Source organism: Pristiophorus japonicus, chromosome 20 (genome assembly GCF_044704955.1).
Source record: "Pristiophorus japonicus isolate sPriJap1 chromosome 20, sPriJap1.hap1, whole genome shotgun sequence".
In the NCBI taxonomy this organism is placed as follows: domain Eukaryota; kingdom Metazoa; phylum Chordata; class Chondrichthyes; family Pristiophoridae; genus Pristiophorus; species Pristiophorus japonicus.
The window spans coordinates 22323183-22350003 of record NC_091996.1 but is presented as its reverse complement, the minus strand read 5'-3'; the positions used below and the strand labels follow the sequence as shown (position 1 = coordinate 22350003).

At 41.7% G+C, this 26821-nt stretch overlaps 1 protein-coding gene across 8 annotated transcripts in view; it reads right to left on the bottom strand.

Moving 5' to 3' along the window:
• LOC139232434 (disabled homolog 2-interacting protein-like) overlaps nucleotides 1–26821 on the bottom strand; it is a 1003994-nt gene that overhangs the window by 17237 nt on the left and 959936 nt on the right. For 7 of the 8 annotated variants that reach the window (XM_070862610.1, XM_070862602.1, XM_070862605.1 and 4 more), the window contains 3 exons: nucleotides 22441–23317; nucleotides 7255–7410; nucleotides 3769–3971 (listed from right to left, as the gene is read on the bottom strand). In XM_070862610.1, the coding sequence (XP_070718711.1) occupies nucleotides 3769–3971; nucleotides 7255–7410; nucleotides 22441–23317 (1236 nt within the window). The remainder of the gene's footprint in view (nucleotides 1–3768; nucleotides 3972–7254; nucleotides 7411–22440; nucleotides 23318–26821) is intronic. The other variant, XM_070862603.1, reaches the window with a different exon arrangement.

Sequence of the window (26821 nt, the reverse complement as noted above, 5' to 3'; positions counted from 1 at the left end):
AGTAGTGGGGGAAAATGTTGGAATCAATTATTAAAGATGAAATAGCAGCGCATTTGGAAAGCAGTGACAGGATCGGTCCAAGTCAGCATGGATTTATGAAAGGGAAATGATGCATGACAAATCTTCTAGAATTTTTTGAGGATGTAACTACTAGAGTGGACAAGGGAGAACCAGTGGATATGGTGTATTTAGACTTTCAAAAGGCTTTTGACAAGGTCCCACACAAGAGATTGGTGTGTAAAATTAAAGCACATGGTATTGGGGGTAATGTATTGATGTGGATAGAGAACTGGTTGGCAGACAGGAAGCAGAGAGTTGGGATAAACTGGTCCTTTTCAGAATGGCAGGCAATGACTAGTGGGGTGCTGCAGGACTCAGTGCTGGAACCCCAGCTATTTACAATATACATCAATGATTTAGATGAAGAAATTGAGAGTAATATCTCCAAGTTTGCAAATGACACTAAGCTGGGTGGCGGTGTGAGCTGTAAGGAGCATGCTAAGAGGCTGCAGGGTGACTTGAACAGGTTGGGTGAGTGGGCAAATGCATGGCAGATGCAGTATAATGTGGATAAATGTGAGGTTATCAACTTTGGTGGCAAAAACACAAAGGCAGATTATCACCTGAATGGTGGCAGATTAGGAAAAGGGGAGGTGCAACTAGATCTGGGTGTCATGGTACATCAGTCATTGACGGTTGGCATGCAGGTACAGCAGGCGGTGAAGGCGGCAAATGGTATGTTGGCCTTCATAGCGAGAGGATTTGAGTATAGGAGCAGGGAGGTCTTGCTGCAGTTGTACAGGGCCTTGGTGAGGCCTCACCTGGAATATTGTGTTCAATTTTGGTCTCCTAATCTGAGGAAGGACGTTCTTACTATTGAGGTAGTGCAGCGAAGGTTCACCAGACTGATTCCCGGGATGGCAGGACTGACATATGAGGAGAGACTGGATAGACTGAGCCTGTATTCACTGGAGTTTAGAAGAATGAGAGGGGATCTCATAGAAACATATAAAATTCTGACGGGATTGGACAGGTTAGTGCAGGAAGAATGTTCCCGATGTTGGGGGTGCCCAGAACCAGGGGTCACAGTCTAAGAATAAGGGGTAAGCCATTTAGGACCGAGATGAGGAGAAACTTCTTCACTCAGAGAATTGTGAACCTGTGGAATTCTCTACCGCAGAGAGTATTGATGCCAGTTCGTTAGATTTATTCAAGAGGGAGTTGGATATGGCCCTTATGGCTAAAGGGATCAAGGGGAATGCAGAGAAAGGAGGAAAGGGGTACTGAGGTGAATGATCAGCCATGATCTTATTGAATGGTGGTGCAGGCCCGAAGGGCCGAATGGCCTACTCCTGCACCTATTTTCTTTGTTTCTATGCACCCACCTGGTAATAACCATACAGAGAGGTGCACCCACCCGCTAATAACCATACAGAGAGGTGCAGACACCTGGTAATAACCATACAGGGAGGTGCAGCCACCTGGTAATAACCATACAGAGAGGTGCAGACACCTGGTAATAACCATAGAGAGGTGCAGACACCTGGTAATAACCATACAGAGAGGTGCAGACACCTGGTAATAACCATAGAGAGAGGTGCAGACACCTGGTAATAACCATAGAAAGAGGTGCAGACACCTGGTAATAACCATAGAGAGAGGTGCAGACACTTGGTAATAACCATACAGAGAGGTGCAGACACCTGGTAATAACCATAGAGAGAGGTGCAGACACCTGGTAATAACCATAGAGAGGTGCAGACACCTGGTAATAACCAGAGAGAGAGGTGCAGACACCTGGTAATAACCAGAGAGAGGTGCAGACACCTGGTAATAACCAGAGAGAGGTGCAGACACCTGGTAATAACCATACAGAGAGGTGCAGACACCTGGTAATAACCATAGAGAGGTGCAGACACCTGGTAATAACCATAGAGAGAGGTGCAGACACCTGGTAATAACCATAGAGAGAGGTGCAGACACTTGGTAATAACCATACAGAGAGGTGCAGACACCTGGTAATAACCATACAGAGAGGTGCAGACACCTGGTAATAACCATAGAGAGAGGTGCAGACACCTGGTAATAACCAGAGAGAGGTGCAGACACCTGGTAATAACCAGAGAGAGGTGCAGACACCTGGTAATAACCATACAGAGAGGTGAAGACACCTGGTAATAACCATAGAGAGGTGCAGACACCTGGTAATAACTATAGAGAGGTGCAGCCACCTGGTAATAACCATAGAGAGGTGTGCAGCCACCTGGTAATAACCATACAGAGAGGTGCAGACACCTGGTAATAACCATAGAGAGGTGCAGACACCTGGTAATAACCAGAGAGGTGCAGACACCTGGTAATAACCATACAGAGAGGTGCAGACACCTGGTAATAACCATACAGAGAGGTGCTGACACCTGGTAATAACCATAGAGAGGTGCAGACACCTGGTAATAACCAGAGAGGTGCAGACACCTGGTAATAACCATACAGAGAGGTGCAGACACCTGGTAATAACCATACAGAGAGGTGCAGACACCTGGTAATAACCATAGAGAGGTGCAGACACCTGGTAATAACCAGAGAGGTGCAGACACCTGGTAATAACCATACAGAGAGGTGCAGACACCTGGTAATAACCATACAGAGAGGTGCTGACACCTGGTAATAACCATACAAAAATGGCTGCATAGGCTCCAGGAAAACAGCCAGCCGGATGCACTGCTTTGCTATCTGTTGCAAGGAAACTGGCAGCCAACAAGAGGGGTAGCACTGCGAGTGGCAGCACGTTCTCCTTCCCCTCCTTCCAAGTAAACTGCAGCACAGTCCTATGGGGAAGGCTTCCTGGCGTGGCGAGTGGGGCCACCCTCTTTGCTATCACCTCATTCTGCACCACCTCCACTTCACCCGCCATCAAACATGGGGTTGCTGTGATCTTGTTAAAATCCATGATGTGATCTTGCTTAAAAACCATATGTGGACATTAATGTAATCAAACATTGACCAAGAAAAAGGATAAAAACCTGGCGCATAAAGGGGAACTTCACACAGATTTACCACGGAAACCCAAGAGCTAAGAGGACAGACTGTGTCCGAGAGGCTCCAGAAACCAAGGGCTGCGAGCAACTTGTCAAACTATCGCCTGTTGTTAAGTATATCACACTGTGAATTTAATAAACTCCTGATCTATTATTCGAACATCACTAGTTGCTGCCTATTTTTATGTCTTTTCCAAGAACTCTGAAAAATCTTACAGAATGCTGTGCCGCTCCATCACTTAGCCATAGAATCAGGATCCTGCCTCCATGTTACTGTGCCAGCCACTGGGTTTTGACAAGCATTTTATTTTTCCCAAAACTAGTTTGTAAAAGTTGAAATCTTTACATGAAATAATATTAGTGGCCCTTTTAGGAGCTATTAACAATTTAATCAGAAAATGTGGCCAGTTACTTCTGTAACTCGATGGGCATATGTAGACCCTTCCAGCACCACCCTAGCTCAAGGAATGTGCTTACTGTGGCTTTCAGAGTAAATATCTTTAAATATTTTATGCCAACATGAAACTGGCCACCTCTGCAGTCCCCAGGAAATATTTGCCTAATTGTTCAATAAAATCCTTGAACATCAAAACGATGAAGGAGCTTGAAGAGATGTACTGGTAATTGCACTCAATGTCAACATCAACATTTAGTTCACAATTATGCACTGTATACAAAACTGCACAACAGTAGAAATTACCCCAGGCAAAACAGATGGTTGGCTGCATACCTGCTGATAATGCCTTTCATCTGCACATCCTTGTCTTCTTGCTGCCTGCGAAGTCGTTCCTCACCCTCCTCCAGCCTGGCTTGGTATTCCAGCATCATCTTTTGTGCTTGTTCCTCTTGGTTCTTTAAATGCACCTCGTACTCCTCCAGCTTCCGATTGGACGCCCTCAGTTTATCCTGAAGTATGGCAATCTCCTGCTGATACTGATAGAAACAATAAAGGCGGCAGGTTTGTGAGAGAAGGTTTTGTTTAAAAATCAATTTAATTAACAATATTGCTCGAAAACCTAACTTTTTTTCCCCATATAAAAATAAGACCTTTAGTGGCCTGTGGACATGTCAAATAATTGAACTGCAATCCTACTCACATTTCTAGTCTACCCTGCATTTAAAACAAGGGGCCACTAACTTCAACATTATCTCCAATATATATGCGAACAAATAATCTGGTGACATTATTTTCAGTATTGTATTTTAATGAGTGTTTAATGCATTTATGCAGGCTTAGGTTGCGAATCGTGATTTAAAGGAGAATCAAGGGATTTTTTTTTAATCAACAGTGTGCGCAATATAAAAGGAAATTGAGGCAAGTTCTGCCATGTGCTTGAAAGGTTGTGACTGTGAGAAACTTGGGAGACTAACCCCACAGTGTATAGCAACTTTCAGTTAGTGATTTAGCCAGGTAAACAGAGCTATTAATCTGGAATCACTTTATAACTGCTGCTTTACTGCAGTGTTAGAACCAGCTTCAAGTCCTTCTAAAGTAAATTACTTCATTCCTACTTGCTTTTGGGGATAGCTTAAGCTCACTGTATCAAACATGCTTAATGACTATGTAGTATCGGCTTCTCAATGAATGTAAAATGCATCATTCCGCCCTCCAGGTAAAATGGGCTGTGCATCAATTATGGGCACTGTTCAGATAAGAACTGGGTAGGTGATATAAGCATTTAGTTCAGCAGTCTGCCATTTAAGCATATGCAGCTGATACAAGCTTTCTGAAATGACTGTTGAAATTAAAAAAATAGCTTAAAAGAGAATGCAACTCTGTAGGTAGTTAGCATCACAGAGAGGTAACATTCTCCACATCAGTTCACCAAAAAATAGATTTCAGTTTAGGAGGGTTGTTCACTTACAAGAACACTGCAAGTTTCCAGTCTCCAATTCAGACACACTACTTGGAATCAGATTTAGTAATGAGGAACAAATCAGAATTAGGTAACAATCTGACAAAGGGAACATCTTGCAAATAAGTTTGAGAGGGTGAAGGGAGAGTCACAAACCAAGGTTTTAAAGTTAAGTATAGCATCGAAGGGATGAGAAATGAATTGACTACAGTAAATAGGGTGATCTGTCAATCGTTAAATTTACAGACAAACAAAGTATATTGTAGAATACAAAACCAGTACATAACCCTAAAAGGTAAAGACTCCACTCTTGTAGTTAAGAAAACAGCCAATAAATAAAGTAAGAGACAATATTAAGCTAAGAGAAAAGACTTACACAAATGTAAAGACAAGTGAAAATTCAGCAGACTAGGAAAGCTCTAAAAAGCAACAAAGGAATACAGTGCAAAGAAAGTAATGGGAGGTGCAAAAAGGGAATATGAAACAGACAGAACATGCAAGAGATATGAATGTTATTACAAAAGTTTTTATAACTCTATTAAGAGACAGTGGCAAAGGGGAATGTGGACCAATTAAAGACAGATGCAAACGAGACTAAAATGGACAATAAGAAAATGGCACAAGTTCAAGGAATACTTTGTATCTGTTTTCACAGTAGAGGAAGAGGACAAAATAGCAGCAATACAAGGAAATCTAGAAATGAATTAAAGGGAGGAACTTGGTAGATTTAATATGTTAAGAAATAATAATGAAAAACTTAATGGAACTTAAATCGGACTATTTTATAGTACCTGATCGTTTCCACCCAGGTATTGAAAGAAATAGGTAAGTAAATTGCAGATGAGTTAGTCATAATTTTACAAAGCTCTCCAGATTCAGGAATTGTGTCTTTGGATTGGAAAATTGCAAATGTTACTCAAGATTTAATAAGGGAGAGAGGAAGAAACCAGGTAGCTGCAGACACATCCGTTTAACATCAATTGTGTGGTAAGTTACTGGAATCTATCATCAGAGAGAGTGAGACAGTATGGATTTGTGAAGGGTAGCTCATGTCTGACTGATCTAGCTGAATTTTCTGAGGTGGTCACTAGCATGTTGGATAAGGGAGAGTCTATGGATGTTGCCTATATGGACTTCCAGAGGCATTTGCTAAGTTTCCACACACGAGATTATTAGCAAAAATAAAAGTGCACGGAATTGGTGGCAATCTTGTGACTTGGATCGGTAATTGGCCGGGAGGTAGGAGACGGAGAACAGGGATAAATAGTATCTCCTCTGATTGGTGGGATGTAACAAGTGCTGTTCTTTAAGGATCTGTTTTTGGGCCTCCTCTTTTCACCATATATATTAATGACTTGGATGAAGGAGTAGGGATTTATATTACCAAGTTTGCAGATGATACTAAGTTAGAAAAGCACATTAAATTGTGTAGATGGGAGTAGGAAGTTACAAAGGGACCTAAGTGTATGTGTAAAACTATACCAGATGAAGTTTAATGTGGGGAAGTGTGAGGTTATCCACTTTAGATTGTAGAAAAGCAAGTAAATGGAGTTAAGATACAGCCATGATCTAATTGCATGGCAGAGCAGACTCGAGGGGCTCAATGGCCTACGCCTGTTGCTATGAACGCATTGGGATGACAACAGTCGCTTCAGTTCATCTGTTCCAGGGGTCTCCCCTGTTGCTCTCAAAGAGATCCATCCAAAGATGCCTCGTTTTTGTTCTTAAGACTCTAGCAAGTCTATGTTGGGATCAACCTTTGTGAGACCAGAAAAGGGAGACCTCCTGTTCATTGGAGCAGATGTGCTGAAGGGTATCCCCTTCCTGATATCACCTCTGTCCATCCATACAGATTGTTTAAAATTAAGAGTAACCCAAGAAGAAATTCTTTTCTGTTTTCTAACTGATGCCGAAAACCAAATTGCTGGGTAGCAATCTGTAATGGTATTTTCCCTTTAAGCTAACAAAAACAGCAACCTTTCTTTATTACATATTAATGAAAATATGCAATTTCATGTTACAATCTAATTCCCCATTCGCCATATCTTGCAAAATATGAGGATCATATATAGTCATTAAACAGATTAGAATTTTAAACAGCCAATTTGAAATGAGTAACTGTACTTTTAGCTCCACATTTTAATTTTTATTCAACTTCTATAACATGACGCTGTAACATTGTATCACTTTAAATGATCAGACGGCCCTGTTGTAAACCAGAACAGAGTTTCATAAGCCAAAAAATTGAAATGATCATATTTATATCTGAGTTAATATGCAACAGAAAAAGCAGTCACGTTGTGAAATAGAAAAAAACAACACCTTTAAAGGTGAATATTCTATCTGGTAATTGTCATTACCTTCTCTATCTGGCTAAGTTCCTCTTTAGGTCTGACATCATCCCTGCGCTTAGAGCCTGGGTCCACTGTTTCATCATCTATGAACTGCATGTTCATATTCATCAGCCATGCTGCAGTGCGGTCCACTGAGGACAAGGCATTCGCAGGTGAGGGGGCCTAAAAAAGCGTGATAAAGCTCAGCTTTGTGTCTGAATTTTACACAAAGAAAGATCAAGCAGAGGAAGTGAAGAGATACAGATTTTGTGACTTTGTTTTTGTTACAATGGAGCCTCCTTAAGACCAACTCTTGTGTTACAGGAACAAAAATACTGATTTAATCCAGGTACTCTCTAAATCTCCCAAAGATTTTTTTTCAATTATTATAATTAAACATTCTGCTGCTAGATGTCACCCAGTAAATGTACAACATGATCACGATAAGCCAAAGGGATTTACTGGAATGGACAATGTAGCAATGTTATATTTTAATTCTTCTCCTTTTTTTAACATTCCATGCCATCCACTTTCCCTGACTATGAGATCGGAAGCTGGTCCTTGGCATCTTGTCAACGATGCTCCAACTACAACTGCTACAAGGTGTGCTTTTCCCTCCCATTCTGGGGATAAGCTCTTGTCCTCTGAAGACTTTGTTCAGATTGAGGACTCAATGCTTGGGGAACTGCAACCACAAGCTTATGTCCTACCAGTCATACTGTCCTGCTTAAAAAAAATTACATCGCTCTGTGTATTCTCTGTTGGCAAATAAGACATTAAGATCCAATTTTCATCTGTATAGGAAGGAATTCAAAAATAGGATGATGTAACTGGCTAAAAAAAACTCATTGTTCCTGTGTGGGCAATGGGCACAAAATAAATATGTAAAAAAGTAAATGTTAGTGAAAGAAGTGCAGAGGCAAATCACCAGGGTACATTTTCCATGTTACACATGAGAGCAATGGACGCATGCAGGACACAAAAGCTGATTTCCTTCTTAATCTGAGCACTGTTGGAATTAAGGTTTTTATGCTAATCAAGACGGGGTTGTTAGACTAGCAAATGGGTTATTTTTCCACTTTGCATCCAGTGTCAGCAGCTTATGGAAAGCACAGCCAGCTGCAGAGTAAAGCTTCCTCTACCTTGCCCCAACTTCAAAACTGCACCAGTAACACATTTCCATTTTCCACACAGGCACCTTCTTTGCCTTTCTAAGTGAGACAATCAATTTAGTGCCTATCACTGCAGTTTTGAGCTGTGCATTCACATCCATGACTAAGAACTGCAGTACAACTGGACAAATTTGTTTCACTTTGGTTCATCAAAGCCAGCAGATAGAGGTTGTGTTGGATTCAGACCTGGTCCCAGAGATCAAACTTCTGCACTTCTACCAATCAATGCCAAATTTCTACTGTTTGGACCCGTTTCAAGTTGCTTTGTAACCATGGTGACCTGATTCAAACAGCAACTTGGCTAACGCAGCCATATTGCGTCTTAAACTACAATTATGGCCTAACTTAAAAGAAAATTAATTGAAGTTTGATGTTGTGGAATGGGTCTCAACTATACTAGCTGTACTTTACACTGTAGTGAATGAAAGCGGTTATGTACATGGATTGAGAAATAAATGATCTTGAACAAGAATTGATCTGTAAGTGGGCTCCATTGTTTTAATAAAATAATTGGTACTAAAATTTACTACTTGGGTACTTGTTTCTGCAGTACTGTAATTGCATTTACATTTTTTTTTAAAGTATTACATGTTCAATGCCGGCAAAGATAACCTAAAAGCCACATTATTAACATCTTCAGTAGAACTGGGAGAGATACATACTTGATCCAAAAATTATGTTCCAAGTACTATTCCCAACCATGCCCATTAAATATCATGACATTAGTGGGCAACTATTTATGGCAGTGTTGTAGCCATTCATCCTGAAATTCTACCAATGTCTTTGGGGCTGTCCAGCACACCATCACTTTAAATTCTATCAATGTCTGTGGGTTTGTCCAGCACATCATCACTTTAAATTCTACCAATGTCTGTGGGGCTGTCCAGCACACCATCACTTTTGTTGACATTTCTGCACCAGCTGCCCACAGAAAATCACTACTTGAGGCGGTGGAGATGTTTATCTTTGCTCCACCTGTCCTCTCAGTTAAGAGTCTGGGATGAATGAACCAGGAAATTTCAAAGGTAAGGAAATGAAGATAAAATCCTTTTTTTTTAAATCACAGCATGCAACCAGTAAATATCTTGGCCAATTTTTTATTGTTTGATACCATGTAAGTTCTGTACAAAAAGTTGCTGTGATTTGCCAAGTCAGTGATGCACAATTTCTCTGACTTCAGAGTCCAGTGTACTACTCTTTTTGATATTCCATGAGAAGAACATTGTATCTGTATTCAAATAGTGTATCTGTAATACTGTATTAACAATAACCTCAATTCACATTGTTATAGAACAAAGTTCATTATATTCCTTTTTAAGGGGAGTTGCTCTTTTAATGTTTGATGTAAAACTTGAAAATATATACAGAATGAGAGATTCTCATTGTTTAAATAACTGTCCTTTAATCTCATGAGTGAGTCAACTCCCCTAAACAATGAGTAATATAATACAAGCCATAATATGATCTAGTGAGGTAGATTCAATGGAATGGAACATTGCATCAACAGATACTTTTCTATACAAGCAAAAACAAACCCAGATTGAAAGTTTTTTAAATATTTAGGGCGAAAAGCAGACTTCAGTTTATTATCTAGGATACTGGTATGCGTTAAGCAAAAAAAATATTGGACTTAATTGCAGCTCATCTTGGAAAACACTGAATAGATTCTTTAGTGAAGAGTCTAGAGTTCAGGATACATGAATATTCATTCATTTCAATAACTGATAACTGGTTTAATTTTCAAATTAACAGTTTAAAGCTAGTTTTTAAATTGAAAGATGAACATTTCTTTCACTGCAGTATAAGAAACTAAACTAAAATTGAGATACTAAACTCTGCAGATACCCTGTCAAGGAGAAGATTGTACAGTAACTGCAGTATTTTTATCAATAGCTGATAAGTTACATGTATGTAAAACTGGTTGGGATAATTTACAAAATATGAAACAATCTTTACTATGCACTGCAGTTTTAAACAGAATTATGTTTCAATAAACAGACAATCATTGCTAAACATACCAATAAAGAATAGTCACTGTCACACAAAATCTTAATAGTAATTTAAAAAATATTTAAAGCATTAAGGTTCTTCATTTTATTCTTTAGATTAAAGAACTTTCCACGTTTCAATGTTGTAAAATTCCATGATTTGCATGCCAATCTGTGTGTTTTGATTATCTTGTGATCGAAATATTGAATGAGCAATTTATGGTTGCAAAATGGTACCATTCAATGTCATCCACTACACGAGCCACAATCAATAGCTGAGGAATGAATAGAACATGATTGATAAGATGCTGTTCAATGACCTATTGGTGACAGGCTTGATGAATAGTTTAATCAACTGCTTTCCGTGGTGACAGATTGTATGTAAATATGAAGCATTTTCCCTTCATCGGTTTGTTAGTAGCTCATTTTACTACCTGTATTTATCACATAAGGGTCAGCAAAAGGAAAAACAACTCTCTCACCAAGATAGGTTTTCTAGAAAATAAACTGAAAACTGCAAATGCATGAAATCTGTAAAAAAACCCAGAAAATATTGGACATACACAGCAGGTCAGTCAACATCTGTAAGAGAAAAGACAGGGTATGATATTTCAGGTATCCTTCACCTGAAACATCATACCCTGCGTCCTTTTTATTTACAGATGCTGATTCATCGAATGTGTATTTCCAGCATTTTCAGTAGTTTGTTCAATTTTGTTAGTTAAAATAAGCTTACAATGTGCATGTATGGGGCCCAGAAGAGACGAGGGCCCAAGGGCAGCACGGGCCAGCCCACATTGCGATATGTGCGCGCACTGGGTCCATGCAGCAGAGCAGGTCTCCAGTCGTCCTGGTTAACCCTTGCCACTGGATAAAGGCCGAGCTCTGTCAAGCCCGTGTGGTGGCTGGTGTGCAACGGTCACCACACGTTAATAAAATTCACACACAGGCATCTTCCACCCCCTCAATTGGAGTTCAGGACTGGAACATCGGGTCCTTCATCGAAACACCTGTGAACTCGTGGAAGCAAGTCATCCTCATTCGAGAGACCACCTATGATGATGATGACGACAATGTGCACGATAATGCTTCAGTACTGAGGAAAATGCATGGAAGATAAAGAAAGTAGACCCCCTTTCTGTGCTGCTAATCTTGAAAGCCATATGGTCATTGCTATGATGAGGAGATTGTTGCAGAGAGAGTTTTCAGTTATTTCTCCATCTGAAGGTTTCCCTAGGTTACATGCTCAGAGAGGTGGGGAAGTGATCCACTTTCAGGCCTGCAGTCATACCAAGGCTAACAAGTTACTGTAATGCTGCATTTATAAAGTATGACCATTACCTTAAGATCATGAATAATTCCTAAATCCTATATAACAGGTTTCATTATAGTGGTATAGTCAAACCTTCTTAGTATTAATTTCTGGGATTCATCATATTAAAGCTTGCCCTTCTCTACTAATTATATTGTAGATCTAGTGGAATTAGGAAAACTATTTATTACAATGAGCTTTGAGTCAAAGGTTTCTAATAAAAATACTTCACGGTAGTTCAATCCTTTATATGGATTGAAACAATTACAGTAGAAACATATTCCTAGTTTATAATTCTAGTATAATTTATGGCAATACACTCTGCCGCAAAAACTGGAATTCATGTGTGCTACTTTATTATGGTGCACTCATGTTGTAATCTGAATGTGAGCTGGAGGCTAAATCTTATTCACATGTTTTCTGTCACAATATGGTTCTCAAATTAAAGGTAACTGTGTTAATAAGATGCAATTTATTGGGTTGTGATTAGAGCTATAAAACTCTTGTTGAACTTTTATTCAAAATTTAAAAATGTATATGACACGGTTTTTGATAAATGCATTAACATTTTGTTTCCTGCTGTGGTAACCTCATGATTGGAACTGCTTCCATATCCCCAACCACTTCTATAAATCTGCCCCCTTCAAGTGCTGAACTACACCTAGTATTTGCAGCACAGAGTGGAGTTGAACTTGTGGGATTTCTTTATGTGTACAACAAATTACAAAATTTGAAAATACATATTCTGCATCTAAGATAAAAAATATTCATACCCTATAGCAAATGAACTAGCATTTGGGACTCAAATAGTCCAGTGAATTTCTTACTTAAACACCACTTATCTCCTCTCGTGTTGATTCAAGTGATGCCTTGGAGAGTATTAAAGAACATTTATTATACAGATTGTGTTTAAATGAAACAAATTATCTCGATGCTCGCTGTAATAACCAAATATACAGAGATAAACAGTGAAATATTCAGTCCTAATAAATGGGCTTCTTCATGCTGACCCAAGTCCAAGTAATTACAATATAGTGTAATGGGCTCAATCCTTCTGCATATCCACAATGCTGGGGCATTTGAATATATCCCTCATGATATGAGTTCGGTGGGAATAACAAATCCTTAATCAGTTAATAGGAAAGCAAAGGCATGTTTCTTTTCACCATCATTCACAAGTTAATTTGTACTATAAATAATGATTCTATATATTGCTATTTCTCAAAAATAAAATATTTCAATAATTTTTGAAGAATTCAGATCTAATAATTTTTCATATGTCAATGGTATCCATTTGGGATGAATCATAATGATACTGCACTTGCATTGAGCGTGACACCAAAAATAACTATTCTCCTAAAAGCCTGAGGGTGAAATATCAGGCATTTGCCTAATTAAATGCTATAGTCTGTAGATTAAGACAATAATTAGCTAAGCGTTGTCATTAATTTTTTCAGCTAATAGTTTTAGGACATTACTTAAGGTCCCACCTGTTTTCTGCCCATCTGTATCTCATTTGCATGAAAGTAATACCACTAATTATAATAGTTGGATGGCTTCTATTTTGGAGGATTCTATGGAAAATTATTTTCATTCTCTCTATGGAATTTTGTAATTTATATGCTTATGAAATTGAATTTAATATTTACATTCTATTCAAACTTAAAATAACTATCACTATTTTGTAACTTTTTATCACCTCCCCCGCCCCCCCACGATAAACTCGATCACCCCCCCGCCCCTCCCACGATAAACTCGATCACCCCTCCCCACCCCCCCACGATAAACTCGATCGCCCCCCCCGCCCCTCCCACGATAAACTCGATCGCCCCCCCGCCCCTCCCACGATAAACTCGATCGCCCCCCCCCGCCCCTCCCACGATAAACTCGATCGCCCCCCCCGCCCCTCCCACGATAAACTCGATCGCCCCCCCCGCCCCTCCCACGATAAACTCGATCACCCCTCCCCACCCCCCCACGATAAACTCGATCACCCCTCCCCACCCCCCCACGATAAACTCGATCACCCCTCCGCCCCTCCCCCACGATAAACTCGATCGCCCCTCCCCACCCCCCCACGATAAACTCGATCGCCCCCCCGCCCCTCCCCCACGATAAACTCGATCGCCCCTCCCCACCCCCCCACGATAAACTCGATCACCCCCCCGCCCCTCCCACGATAAACTCGATCACCCCTCCCCGCCCCCCCACGATAAACTCGATCACCCCTCCCCGCCCCCCCCCACGATAAACTCGATCTCCCCCCCCACGATAAACTCGATCACCCCCCCGCCCCCCCACGATAAACTCGATCACCCCCCCGCCCCTCCCACGATAAACTCGATCACCCCCCCCGCCCCCCCACGATAAACTCGATCACCCCCCCGCCCCTCCCACGATAAACTCGATCACCCCTCCCCGCCCCCCCACGATAAACTCGATCGCCCATCCCCACGATAAACTCGATCGCCCCTCCCCACCCCCCCACGATAAACTCGATCGCCCCTCCCCGCCCCCCCCACGATAAACTCGATCGCCCCTCCCCGCCCCCCCACGATAAACTCGATCACCCCTCCCCGCCCCCCCACGATAAACTCAATCGCCCCTCCCCACCCCCCCACGATAAACTCAATCGCCCCCCCGCTCCTCCCACGATAAACTCCATCGCCCCCCCGCTCCTCCCACGATAAACTCGATCGCCTCCCTGCCCCCCCCACGATAAACTCGATCGCCTCCCCGCCCCCCCCACGATAAACTCCATCGCCTCCCCGCTCCTCCCACGATAAACTCGATCGCCTCCCTGTCCCCCCCACGATAAACTCCATCGCCCCCCCGCCCCTCCCCCACGATAAACTCCATCGCCCCCCCGCCCCTCCCCCACGATAAACTCCATCGCCCCCCCGCCCCTCCCCCACGATAAACTCCATCGCCCCCCCGCCCCCCCACGATAAACTCGATCGCCTCCCTGCCCCCCCCACGATAAACTCGATCGCCTCCCTGCCCCCCCCACGATAAACTCCATCGGCCCCCCGCCCCTCCCCCACGATAAACTCCATCGCCCCCCCGCCTCTCCCCCACGATAAACTCCATCGCCCCCCCGCCCCTCCCCCACGATAAACTCCATCGCCCCCCCGCCCCTCCCCCACGATAAACTCCATCGCCCCCCGCCCCTCCCACGATAAACTCGATCGTCCTCCCCCCGCCCCCACCACGATAAACTCCATCACCTCCCACCCTCCCACAATAAACTCGATCACCGCTCCGCCCCTCCCCACAATAAACTCGATCACCCTCGCCACCCCCCACGATAAACTCCATCACCCCCCGCCCCTCCCACGATAAACTCCATCACCCCCACCCCCCCCCCCCACGATAAACTCGATCGCCCTCCCCCCGCCCCCCCCACGATAAACTCCATCACCCCCCCCGCCCCTCCCCCACGATAAACTCGATCGCCCCCCCGCCCCTCCCACGATAAACTCGATCGCCATCCCCCCGCCCCCCCCACGATAAACTCCATCACCTCCCCGCCCCTCCCACGATAAACTCGATCAGCCCTCCGCCCCTCCCCACGATAAACTCGATCACCCTCCCCGCCCCCCCCACGATAAACTCCATCACCCCCCCGCCCCTCCCACGATAAAACTCGATCACCCCCACCCCCCCCGCCCCTCCAACGATAAACTCGATCACCCCTCCCTACGATAAACTCGATCACCCTCCCCGCCCCCCCCACGATAAACTCCATCACCCCCCCGCCCCACCCCCCACGATAAACTCGATCACCCCCACGATAAACCCGATCACCCCTCCCCGCCCCCCCCACGATAAACTCGATCACCCCCGCCCCCCCCCACGATAAACTCGATCACCCTTCCCGCCCCCCCCCACGATAAACTCGATCACCCCCACGCCCCCCCCCCCACGATAAACTCGATCAGCCCTGCAACCCCCCCCCCCAACGATAAACTCCATCACACCCACCCCCGCCACAATAAACTCAATCACACCCCCCACCCCACCGATAAACTCGATCACCCCCCTCACCAATAAACTCAAACCCCCACCTTCACCAATGGCTAGATCACAAAACACTTGTCTTGTTCTACAAGCATCAGTGCTGGGACCAATGCTGTTTATAATTTATATTAACGATTTAGACTTTGGAATCAAAAACACAATTTTTAAATTTACATATGACACCGGGGGCCGGGGATAGTCAATACTGAGGAGGACTGCAACAAATTACAGGAATACCTCAATAAGCATGCAGAATAGGCATATAATTGGTCAACATAGATAAATGTGAGCTATTACAGTTTGGTAGGAAGAATAGGGAGCTCACTTAATTCTTTGAGGGTGCGCGTCTGGGTGGGGGAGAGGAGCAAAGGGATCTCGGAGTACTAATACACAAATCATTAAAAATAGTGACACAGATCAACAAGGCCATTAAAAAAAAAGCAAACGAAGCACTAGGGTTTCTTACTAAAGGGATAGAATTGAAAAGTAGTGAAGTTATGTTAAACTTGTATCGATCCTTGGTTAGCCCACACTTGGCGTACTGCATACAATTCTGGTCGCCATATTATAAAAAGGACATAGAGGCACAGGAGAGGGTGCAGAGATGATGTACAAGGATAATACCAGAAATGCAAGGATATATCTATCAGGAAGGGATGAACAGGGTGGGTCCTTTTCGCTTGAAAAAAGGCTGAGGAGTGACCTAATTGAGGTAGTTAAAATTATGAAAGGTTTTGATAAAGTAGATAAAGAGAGCATTTCCACTTGTGGGAAATAGCATAACTAGAGGCCATCAATATAAGATAGTCACCAAGAAATCAAATAGGGAATTTAGAAGAAACTTGTTTACCAAGAGAGTGGTGAGAATGTGGAACTTGCTACCACAAGGAGTAGAGGTTTATGCTGACAGAGTTAGATGAGGAAAGACTGGCGGAGGCTCGAATGGAGCATGGACTGGTTGGGCCGAATGGCCTGTTTCTGTGCCGTATATCTTATGTAATCCTATGAAAATCAAAAATTCTGATGTGCTTCCCATTTATTGGAATTATTTAACTTTAATCGTACAATTATATTCTATGTTATTCAACATATGGTTTATAAATACTGTGATTAAAAACCTTAATTCGGTTATTAATATATTTTAATTTACTATATAAAGTAAGTACTCCTACAAAAAAATACATTTTGGTTGTCATTTATTGATTAAATTATTGTTTAACATTTACATAGGTTAATTCTCTGGGTTTAATAAATATGAGTATTACAAATAAATAAGATCAAACTTTCATTTTCAGTTATCAATATCGCATTCACAACTTTTCTATTAATCCCTGAAAGATTGCTCGAAAATCTTGAGCTGGACTTATCTTTACTAAATATTTCTCCTTGATTTTAAGTAAATGTCTATGCAAATCTTTACTGTGTTTTTAGTCTCCCCTGCCACTTCCCGATCAAGGGGCTGGGCAGGCATCCATTACCAGATCTCAACTGTTCCTGGACTCGCCATGAACAAGGATTTGGTGATTCTCTGTGGATGACCCCTGGCTTGTTGGCTTTCACTGCCATTGTAGCAGAGTTTTGGCATGTCAGCGATTGGGCCTGGAGATTCCAGGTGATGGGCTGGCCCATTCAGGAGCCTCAATCTAGCTCAGTATATCCTTTTGGATACTTGTACTCACTGGAGCTTATTGGGTGAAAGTTCTTAGATAGTGCTGGGCTCTGCCATACTGTGATGATTGATTGTCGTCTCAAACATTCAATGGTAGCAGGGTTTGTGGGATCACTATTAGAATGACCGCCATTCTAAGGTGCATATGTTTGGATATTTTGTATACACATACACAGCTTTTTGGATCTGTTCGGATCGATATTCCATTCTATCTGTAAAACTTTCACCAATAAGATTTTATCACCTAAGTAAAAGTCATTAAATTAAAAGCTATACTCCTCGAATCAAAGGTTCTGCTGACTAACGATCATTATTATTATACTATAATACCATTTGTTCAGAAAGTGCATCTTCTGATTCGGAGGCTGTAAATTCTATGATTAGCACTTGAGATTACTTTAGGGATTGTATTTTAAATTTTGTTCTTATCACTATTAGAAGTAAAATACAAATTACCGAATTTTGATTTCCTACATTATATATTGTACATAAAGTCAAATTAGTTATAAACTTAGCTTACAACGCTACTGGTTTCATTCTTCCATTATTATGCTTGAAATACCAAACATTTACTTGAAATAAGTTATGTTTAAAGACAATCTCATTTGAATTTTTCATTTGCAATAAATGTATTTGAGCACAAGGCAGCGGCCAAGGCTATAAAATCAGCATGACAGAGAGAAGAGCTGCAGGTGACATCAGAAGGACACCGTCTTTATGGAAACAAACCGACTTATTCTGGGATATTCTAAAAATTGTGTTAATACCCTAAATAGCCAGTGGGCAAAACAATACTAGCTATTTAGCAAGCTTGTAGAAACTCAAGTGTTCAGTCAGGTAACCTATTCTTGATCTGCATGCAGTGTTAAGATTATGAATTTTCATTTTTGCCTCAAGTGGGTCTCTGTGCTACTGCGATACAGCATAATTCCCATTGTTACAAATTAAAATTTAAGGCTGTAATGTTTAGACTGATTAAAGCAAAATTCAAAAACTGCATTATTTTAGGAACATATTTTTGATTAATCGGACTGTAAATGGCATTGGCCATTTTCTAACAATGCATTTGATTGAAGGAACATGTATTGGTGAATCGTATAGCATCCTATGTCAAAAGGTTTGTTATAAATTGATGCCAGAAAAGTCAAGATGGAACATTTGAAGTTGTGAGAATAAAAAATGTGAAAGTGCTCATTAACCAGAGATTCAGGATTTAATTGAACATTACCCAAGGAGCAGGTGCGGATATTTAGAATTTATGGGGCCGCTTCCTCCATTTGGCAACATATTTTTGAGACGTACTTGCCAATGTTCAGTAAACAAAAATCCAATTTCTTTTAAATTTTGTTTAGAATTCTTTGTTCCCTGAGGTTAGATCCCTAATTTCCATACTGTCCTCCAAAGCCAGGTTCAGCCCATAGATGTCTGGGCAGATGTTGCATCCATAACTTGAGCAACACGGGAAAGGAATCTCTCTCTGAGCAACTTTCTCTTCCTGGTCCTCCAAGCCCCACAAAAAAAAATCTAAAATTCTTCGGGTGGCTCAACGCACACTCAACACATTTGTATCTCAAAATTGCAATTGAGGTCCTATGAATGTCACAGGACCTAGATTTACTTATCAGAAGCAGGTGAGGACTCCGACCGCCATTCTCAGGACCCTACCCAAGATGGAGCACCAGCGTAAATAGGCATTCAGTGATCTGACACCACTTTCAGCCCACTATCGTCTCGTTTACGCCGGGCGGAAGCAGTGTCAATGTTAGGATTTGCAATACTAGAATCCGAAATAGATTGGGAGCCCAGTACTATAGTGTTACAGATATTTGTGACATTCGCATCAAGCATTTGGATAGCATGTTAACGGCTGGCAAAACTAATTATTTTGAAATTTGTTAAAATTAACTTGTAAATTATTGTTCATTGAGGTATCTGGAGAGTGAGGTTTTTCGAATAGCTTTTGCTGGAATTGCTTCAATCACATTTCTTCTAAGGATTATGAAGAAATATATCTAAATTATTTAACAAATCACAATTCAAATTGTTATTACTTAAGAGTAAGTCTAGAGCTTCTGGTTGGAAATAAATTCTGGTATGCATAATAGGTGCATTACCAGCTAAGCGTGCACACCCGAAGCACTTCTCAAGCAATGATTAAATAATAGCCAAGTGAGAAGAGATAAAGAAAATAGTAATAAGGCACGTTAGTGCTGAGGAATGGAACAATGTTTAGTATCTCTAGGACAGCTACAGCACAGTTAAATGCAGAGTAAAGCTTCCTCTATCCTGTTCCAACCCTAACCTCAGAAGCAGCTTTGTGCTAGGAACTGGACTGTGACTGCACAAACTCATTTCAAGTCGGACCCGTTTGAGGAGCCCTTCACTCTAATTTAATCTGGATTGGAATGTAGGGCTCAGAGGTGAACAGGCAGTCTGCAATGTCCAGTGCCTTGAATAATGATCACTCTTGAATAGTTGAGATTTTGACAAATGACTTACGATGTTACCTCACTGATGGCATGAACAGATATCGTTGTAGCATTCAGATAGCTTGACAAAGAAAATGAACACTGTGCACTGAATACGGGATGGAGCTGACTCTGGCAGAGAGCATGGTAAAAGAGATCTAGTCTAGGGAACAAAATATAGGGCAGGGAAGAATTGAATATTATTGTCACGAATCCGTACCAGTTGGAGGTTTTGAATAATCATATCGCTCCCAAGTCCGTGTTTAACATTTACTCAATACTTTGCCAGTACTGAACAATTTTACATGCTTCATTTGATAGTACCAGTAAAATGTCCCATGGCACTGCACAAATTGAGTCATAGGAAGTGCCATTTTATAAGGGACAGGAACATAATACCAAGGGCCTGAATTTGCAGTCGGAGGCTTCCCGCAGGCGAATGCCTCCAAACGGCAAGAAAAGTACAAACCTACCTGACTCACGCTCCTGGGCCTGCAGACGTATTGCCTGCTTAAAGGCCCATGTATCCCAGGGCGCAGGCGGTTCACAAGCACCCCTGGGATCACATGAGCCAGGCCAACCAATGAAAAAGGGGGATCCCCATCATGCTTCTGGGGATTCCATTTACATATAATTAATTAAAAAAAATGTTTTCTATGTTTAAATAATTAAAAAAAAAATACTTTAATACTTATGCTGGTAAAACAAATAGCCCAACTCTCCGCCAGTGAATGTCCATTTCCCGGGGATGCGGTGGATCTGTCAAGCTGAAACTTGACAAATCGCAAGTGCTGGATTTTCGCACATGCGCAGCACATGCGGAAACCCGGAACTTGCGGGGCAGTTATGGCCGCGTATGCAGGCCCATATATTATTCTGTTGCTAAAGTGCAAGTTTGTGTTCCTTTAAGGTTAATTGATGTGTAGTGATCACTGGCTACGTTCAGACGCAGGTCAATTAGAAGCTGCAAACATTGCGGCTCCAATAATTTCCTCTGCTGGGAGATTTGTCTCTATATTTCAAATGACTGCATTTGTTTATTTATACATCTTTCCCAAGTACCCTATAGAAATTTGCATGACACGCTGTGGGACAAACATTTGATATGTGGTAACAGTACACACATAGTTTTTATAATAATATTAATGAGCCATAAAGAAAATATAGTGGATAGATTATTAGATTCTGATAATCAAGCAACAAGCATTAAAGCAGATAAAATCCTACATTATAAACATAGAAAAAGGAAGGGAATAAAAACCAATCAGCCCATCCTACCCAGACATAGAATAAAGATGCAGACTATTGATCCACCTTCTAACCAAGAAATTTCATGCAATAGGCAAAAAAAACGATGGCTCAATCATATTCCAGCCTGTGTTTCTCTGAAATAAATAATCCTAACTCTGAGCTCAATGGCTAGGAATCATTCTGGTTCACTTTCTTCTCCATCTTCTCTGGAGCCTAGATAATCCTCATCATGTGCGGTTACCAAACAGTGAATGTACCAATGCATGGGAGAGCTTAAATACAGAACTTCTGGTTTTATATTCGATAATGCTAGCAGTATAACCTGAAACCCTATTTGTCATCCCTTTAGTCACCTCGCATTGCTTGTGAACCTTTATTGAGTTACCAGCTCTCTTGATTCATAACCTTTAACGGGTGCTCCTGCATGTTATAAACATGTTTTGAGTTTCCCAATCTCAAATGCATAGTATTGCACTTATCAGCATTGAATGATATCTGACACACAGCTGCCCATTCTGCTAACTTATCCAAATCAACTTGTTTGTCAGAACATCCCATGGACACGTACAGGACCAAGGCCGGCAGTTGACAACAATTTACATTTATATAGCACCTTTATCGTAGAAAACTGTCCCAAAACACTTCACAGAGGCTTAATGAAAAAAATGGATGCTGAGCCAAAGGAGGAAATATTAGGTGGGGTGACCGAAAGTTTGGTCAGAAGTGGATTTTAAGTAAGTTTATTGGTTATTGGGTGAAGGTGGCTTGTGGAATGAACAATTATTTCAAATCATTTTATCATATCTGTGGAACAACTAGAATGAAAGACATGCGCTTCATGGCTTTAAAGCCAGAGAAAATATAAATGATAAGTCACAGGAAATGTTCCGAACATCAGTTTGTGTGGCAGTGCTTGCTGGATCAATACGTAGCTCTCCAAACTCTCTACTTTCAAAATGGAAGCCAAAGCATTCGCGGCTATAGAATCTCCCCTCAGACACTAGATATGAGAGAGAACTCAAACATCATTCAGACTGAGAAAACATATACAGATCAATGTTGATATAATGTCCCTTGCCATAAAGTTATAGAGGAGCCTTGGTTTAGCAGCATAACACATATCTTAGAATGCCAGTGAAGGCTGTAATTTTTCTCAAGTCCTTTTAATGGCAATCCAATGCTTCACCACTAGCCCTGCCAGGCTATTCCTTTCGTTGCATCTTTTAACTCACCTTTCTCAAGATGTTAATACCACACAACTACAGCTTAATTCTAAACCTAAATTTACATTCCTCCAAAAAATCTGTTGGCTGTTGACGATCGAGCCACTAACCTGTTTGTGCACTGTGCGCTGCTTCATTTCAGGACTATCTCCTTTGGACGATGATGATTGCTGTCGCAACTTTGTGCCAGTGCTTGGCCACTCTGATGAGGATGGTATCATACCTCCGCTGGAAGGCCTTGGATACTGAGGGGGGTTGAATAATAAGGCTGGTGGTGTCCTACCTCTAGCGGCTGGTGGAGGTTGGTCTATTCGGCGCTGTGGGCCTGCACTGTTCTGACGTGGCACTGAAGTCTGGGGTAATTTTTCTGTCAGGGAAAGTTGTCTTCTTGTGAATTCCCCAGAACGCCTGGTAAAGTCCTCTGTGCTTGTATGGCTATGAAAAGTGTGTTTGTTGGCTGCCAGTTCTTCATTATTGCTGTGGGAGCTGATAGAGCTGTGACATTCTGATCCTGAGTCTGCTACCCCACGTGGTGACACCGGTATGCCTGCCGCCATCTGATACACTGGGTTTTGAAATGATAATGGTGCCAAAAGCTGCGGCCTTCCTGGTGTGCCATCGGCATTAGGGGTGCTTGCGGTCGGTCCAGGCTTTCGGCCTACATGCACAGGCCCAGGCCCAATTGTTGCTGCATTCTGTGGTGCTCTGGTAGGCCACATTGGCTGTAAATGCCCACTCGATCCCTGGCTGTCATTTGTGGATTCACCTGTATTGGGAACATTCGGCATACTGTCCAAACTGCGATTATCTTGTAAGTCAACCATTGAGACACTTTTATTGCCATTTGGCATTTGTTGCTCTGGTTCGTTGGCTTCAGAATAACTTGAGCTGCGAGCAGGGGACGGCTGTACTGCAGAGGACCTTGTGACAAAAAACAAGTCCTTGTTTTCGGCGGTAGGAGATGGTAACCTTGTACAGTCTAATAAACTGAAAGGGGAAGAAATCAGATAACATTGGGAGTTTCTTACCAAATAAATTCAACAAGAGATTGTTTCCAATTATTTGAATCATTTATTCTATCGTCTAACTTGTTTAAAAAAATTCCAACTTTTAGCTTCTAAAAATAAGCACAAAAATGAATAAACCTCTGCACAAAATGACTGCTCTATCTCAACTTCATTTCTATGTTTACCCTAAGAAAGTCAAGCATTTTTCAGTCTGAATTTATCTTTAATGCTATATTGAAAAACATACACTTATATTTTATTAAAAATTTCATGCATTTCATTTACACGTAGCTGTTTTCAGAAATGTGTGGAACAAATAGGACAGCTGATTTCTAGCAATCCGGTAAAATCAGTTATATCCTGTTAATTGATTTTAAATCATTTTTATAGGCTTAGTTGATTGAAAGACGCTTAATTCATGTTTCACGTGGGAATTTGGCTCTTTGTTGATTTAAGGTGCCTTGGGGTGCAATCATACTCTGACATTTCCCTTGTGTGGCTGCAATTCATCCATAAGCTTGGACAGTGACCGTTGACAGGTTATTCAACCACGAAGGGCACCAACCATGCCCATCCCTTGATCCCATCCTCACTGGATGCCCCCAACAGACGCATTTTTCATTAGATAGTGATCAGAATCAGGAACCATCCTTACAACCCAGGTTCGCGGAGGCCAATTGCAGTGCCCCTCTGAGAGCTTCCTGGCCTGTATGGATCAGCTACCCTCTGGATAAACTTGATTAGCCATCGTGGGGAAAGGGAGGGAGTGAGATTAGGTTTAATTTTTAACCTATCAACTTCAAATTGCCAAAGGCAACAAATGTAGTGCCCTCACAATGAACATTACAAAATATTTTAATATTTGCTGATCAGTTTTTAAAGAGTTCAAAAGAGGTGAAACTGCTGAGAATTTGTTTTCACGATACAGGCAACAGATTTATTAATACACAAGAGCCTTTCACACCATCTTATGTGATGTTGGTATTGTAAGTTACAGCCTACTTTCGGTGACGAGAGGTAAAAATCTAATTAACTTAAAGCAGATTTTTTTTAAAAAGCAAAATTCATTTTTACAGGATCTGTAAACTAAGGAGAATAGAATTCCTACTCCTGCCAGAGAAATGGCATATATTCCCTAATATTAGTGTAAAGGCCAAGATGAGTGTACTCACGCTGATTCCCCCCTCCCCCCACTAACAATACGGACAAAGGCTAATTTAAAGGTAATAGAATTAAAACAAATTCTTGTGGTTTCATTGGCTTCTCCCCCCGCCCCCCATGTTTTCCTCTTCTACTCAAGTGTCTGCATTTCTACAGAGTGTTTGATGCAAGTTTCAAGTACTTGATTCAATGGAAGGCATATTTTTAAAAAATGTGTCTTGCCCTTTGAGAATTCAGTTCACAGTTGCACAAACTTGACGTGCAATTACTTCCTGGCAAAGCCATTCATTTGAAAGGTGTCTGATGATCGGAAGTCTCTTATAACTCCTGCTTAATTAAGTGATAACTTTGGCTTGTCAGGAGAGTGCAAGGCAATAAACAGTTCCCAAGGTGATTAAATACTGAAGCTGGAAAATGTTGAAAATACTCAGCAGGTCAGCAGACTAAAAAATGATTAAGAAAGGGAAAATAGACTATGAAAGTAAACTAGTACAAAATATAAAAACAGATAGCAAGAGTTTCTATAGGTATATAAAAAGGAAAAGGGTAACTAAAGTAAATGTTGGTCCCTTAGAGGACGAGACCGGGGAATTAGTAATGGGGAACATGGAGATGGCAGAAACACTGCACAAATATTTTGTATCAGTCTTTACCGTAAAGGACACGAACAATATTCCGACAGTGGATAGTCTAGGGGCGAAAGGGGGGGGGGAGGAACTTAACACAATCACAATCACTAAGGAGGTGGTACTCACTAAGATAATGGGACTAAAGACAGATAAATCCCCTGGACCTGATGGCTTGCATCCTAGGGTCTTAAGAGAAGTAGCGGCAGGGATTGTGGATGCATTGGTTGTAATTTACCAAAATTCCCTGGATTCTGGGAAGGTCTCAGCAGATTGGAAAACTACAAATGTAACGCCACTATTTAAAAAAGGAGGCAGACAAAAAGCAGGAAACTATAGACCAGTTAGCCTAACATCTGTGGTTGGGAAAATGTTGGAGTCCATTATTAAAGGGGCAGTAGCAGGACATTTGGAAAAGCAAAATTTGGTCAGGCAGAGTCAGCATGGATTTATGAAGGGGAAGTCATGTTTGACAAACTTGCTGGAGTTCTTTGAAGATGTAACGAACATCCAGTGTATCTGGTGTATTTGGACATCCAGAAAACATTTGACAAGGTACCACATAAAAGGTTACTGCACAAGATAAAAGTTCACGGGGTTGGGGGTAATATATTAGCATGGATAAAGGATTGGCTAACGAACAGAAAACAAAGAGTCGGGATAAATGGTTCATTCTCTGGTTGGCAATCAGTAACTAGTGGGGTGCCGCAGGGATCAGTGCTGGGACCCCAACTATTTACAATCTATATTAACGACTTGGAAGAAGGGACTGAGTGTAACGTAGCCAAGTTTGCTGACGGTATAAAGGTGGGAGGAAAAGCGATGTGTGAGGAGGACACAAAAAATCTGCAAAAGGACATAGACAGGCTAAGTGAGTGGGCAAAAATTTGGCAGATGGAGTATAATGTTGGCAAATGTGAGATCATACACTTTGATTTATTCTGCCAAAGTGCAATTTATTATTTAAATGAAGAAAGATTGCAAAGTGCTGCAGTACAGTGGGACCTGGGGGTATTTGTGCATGAAACACAAAAGGATAGTATGCAGGTACAGCAAGTGATCAGGAAGGCCAATGGTATCTTGGCATTTATTGCAAAGGGGATGGAGCATAAAAGCAGGGAAGTCTTACTACAGCTATATAAGGTATTGGTGAGGCCACACCTGGAATACTGCGTGCAGTTTTGGTTTTCTTATTTACAAAAGGATATATTTGCTTTGGAAGCAGTTCAGAAAAAGTTCACTAGGTTGATTCTGGGCATGAGAGGGTTGACTTATGAGGAAAGGTTGAGTAAGTTGGGCCTCTACTCATTGGAATTCAGAAGAATGAGAGGTGATCTTATCGAAATGTATAAGATTATGAGGGGGCTTGACAAGGTGGATGCAGAGAGGATGTTTCCACTGATGGGGGAGACTAGAACTAGAGGGCATGATCTTAGAGTAAGAGGCCGCCCATTTTAAACTGAGATAAGGAGAAATTTCTTCTCTCAGAGGGTTGTAAATCTGTGGAATTTGCTGCCTCAGAGAGCTGTGGAAGCTGGGTCATTGAATAAATTTAAGACAGAAATAGACAGTTTCTTAAACGATAAGGCAATAAGGGGCTATGGGGAGGAGGCGGGGAAGTGGAGCTGAGTCCATGATCAGATCAGCCATGATCTTATTAAATGGTGGAGTAGGCTCGAGGGGCCGTATGGCCTACT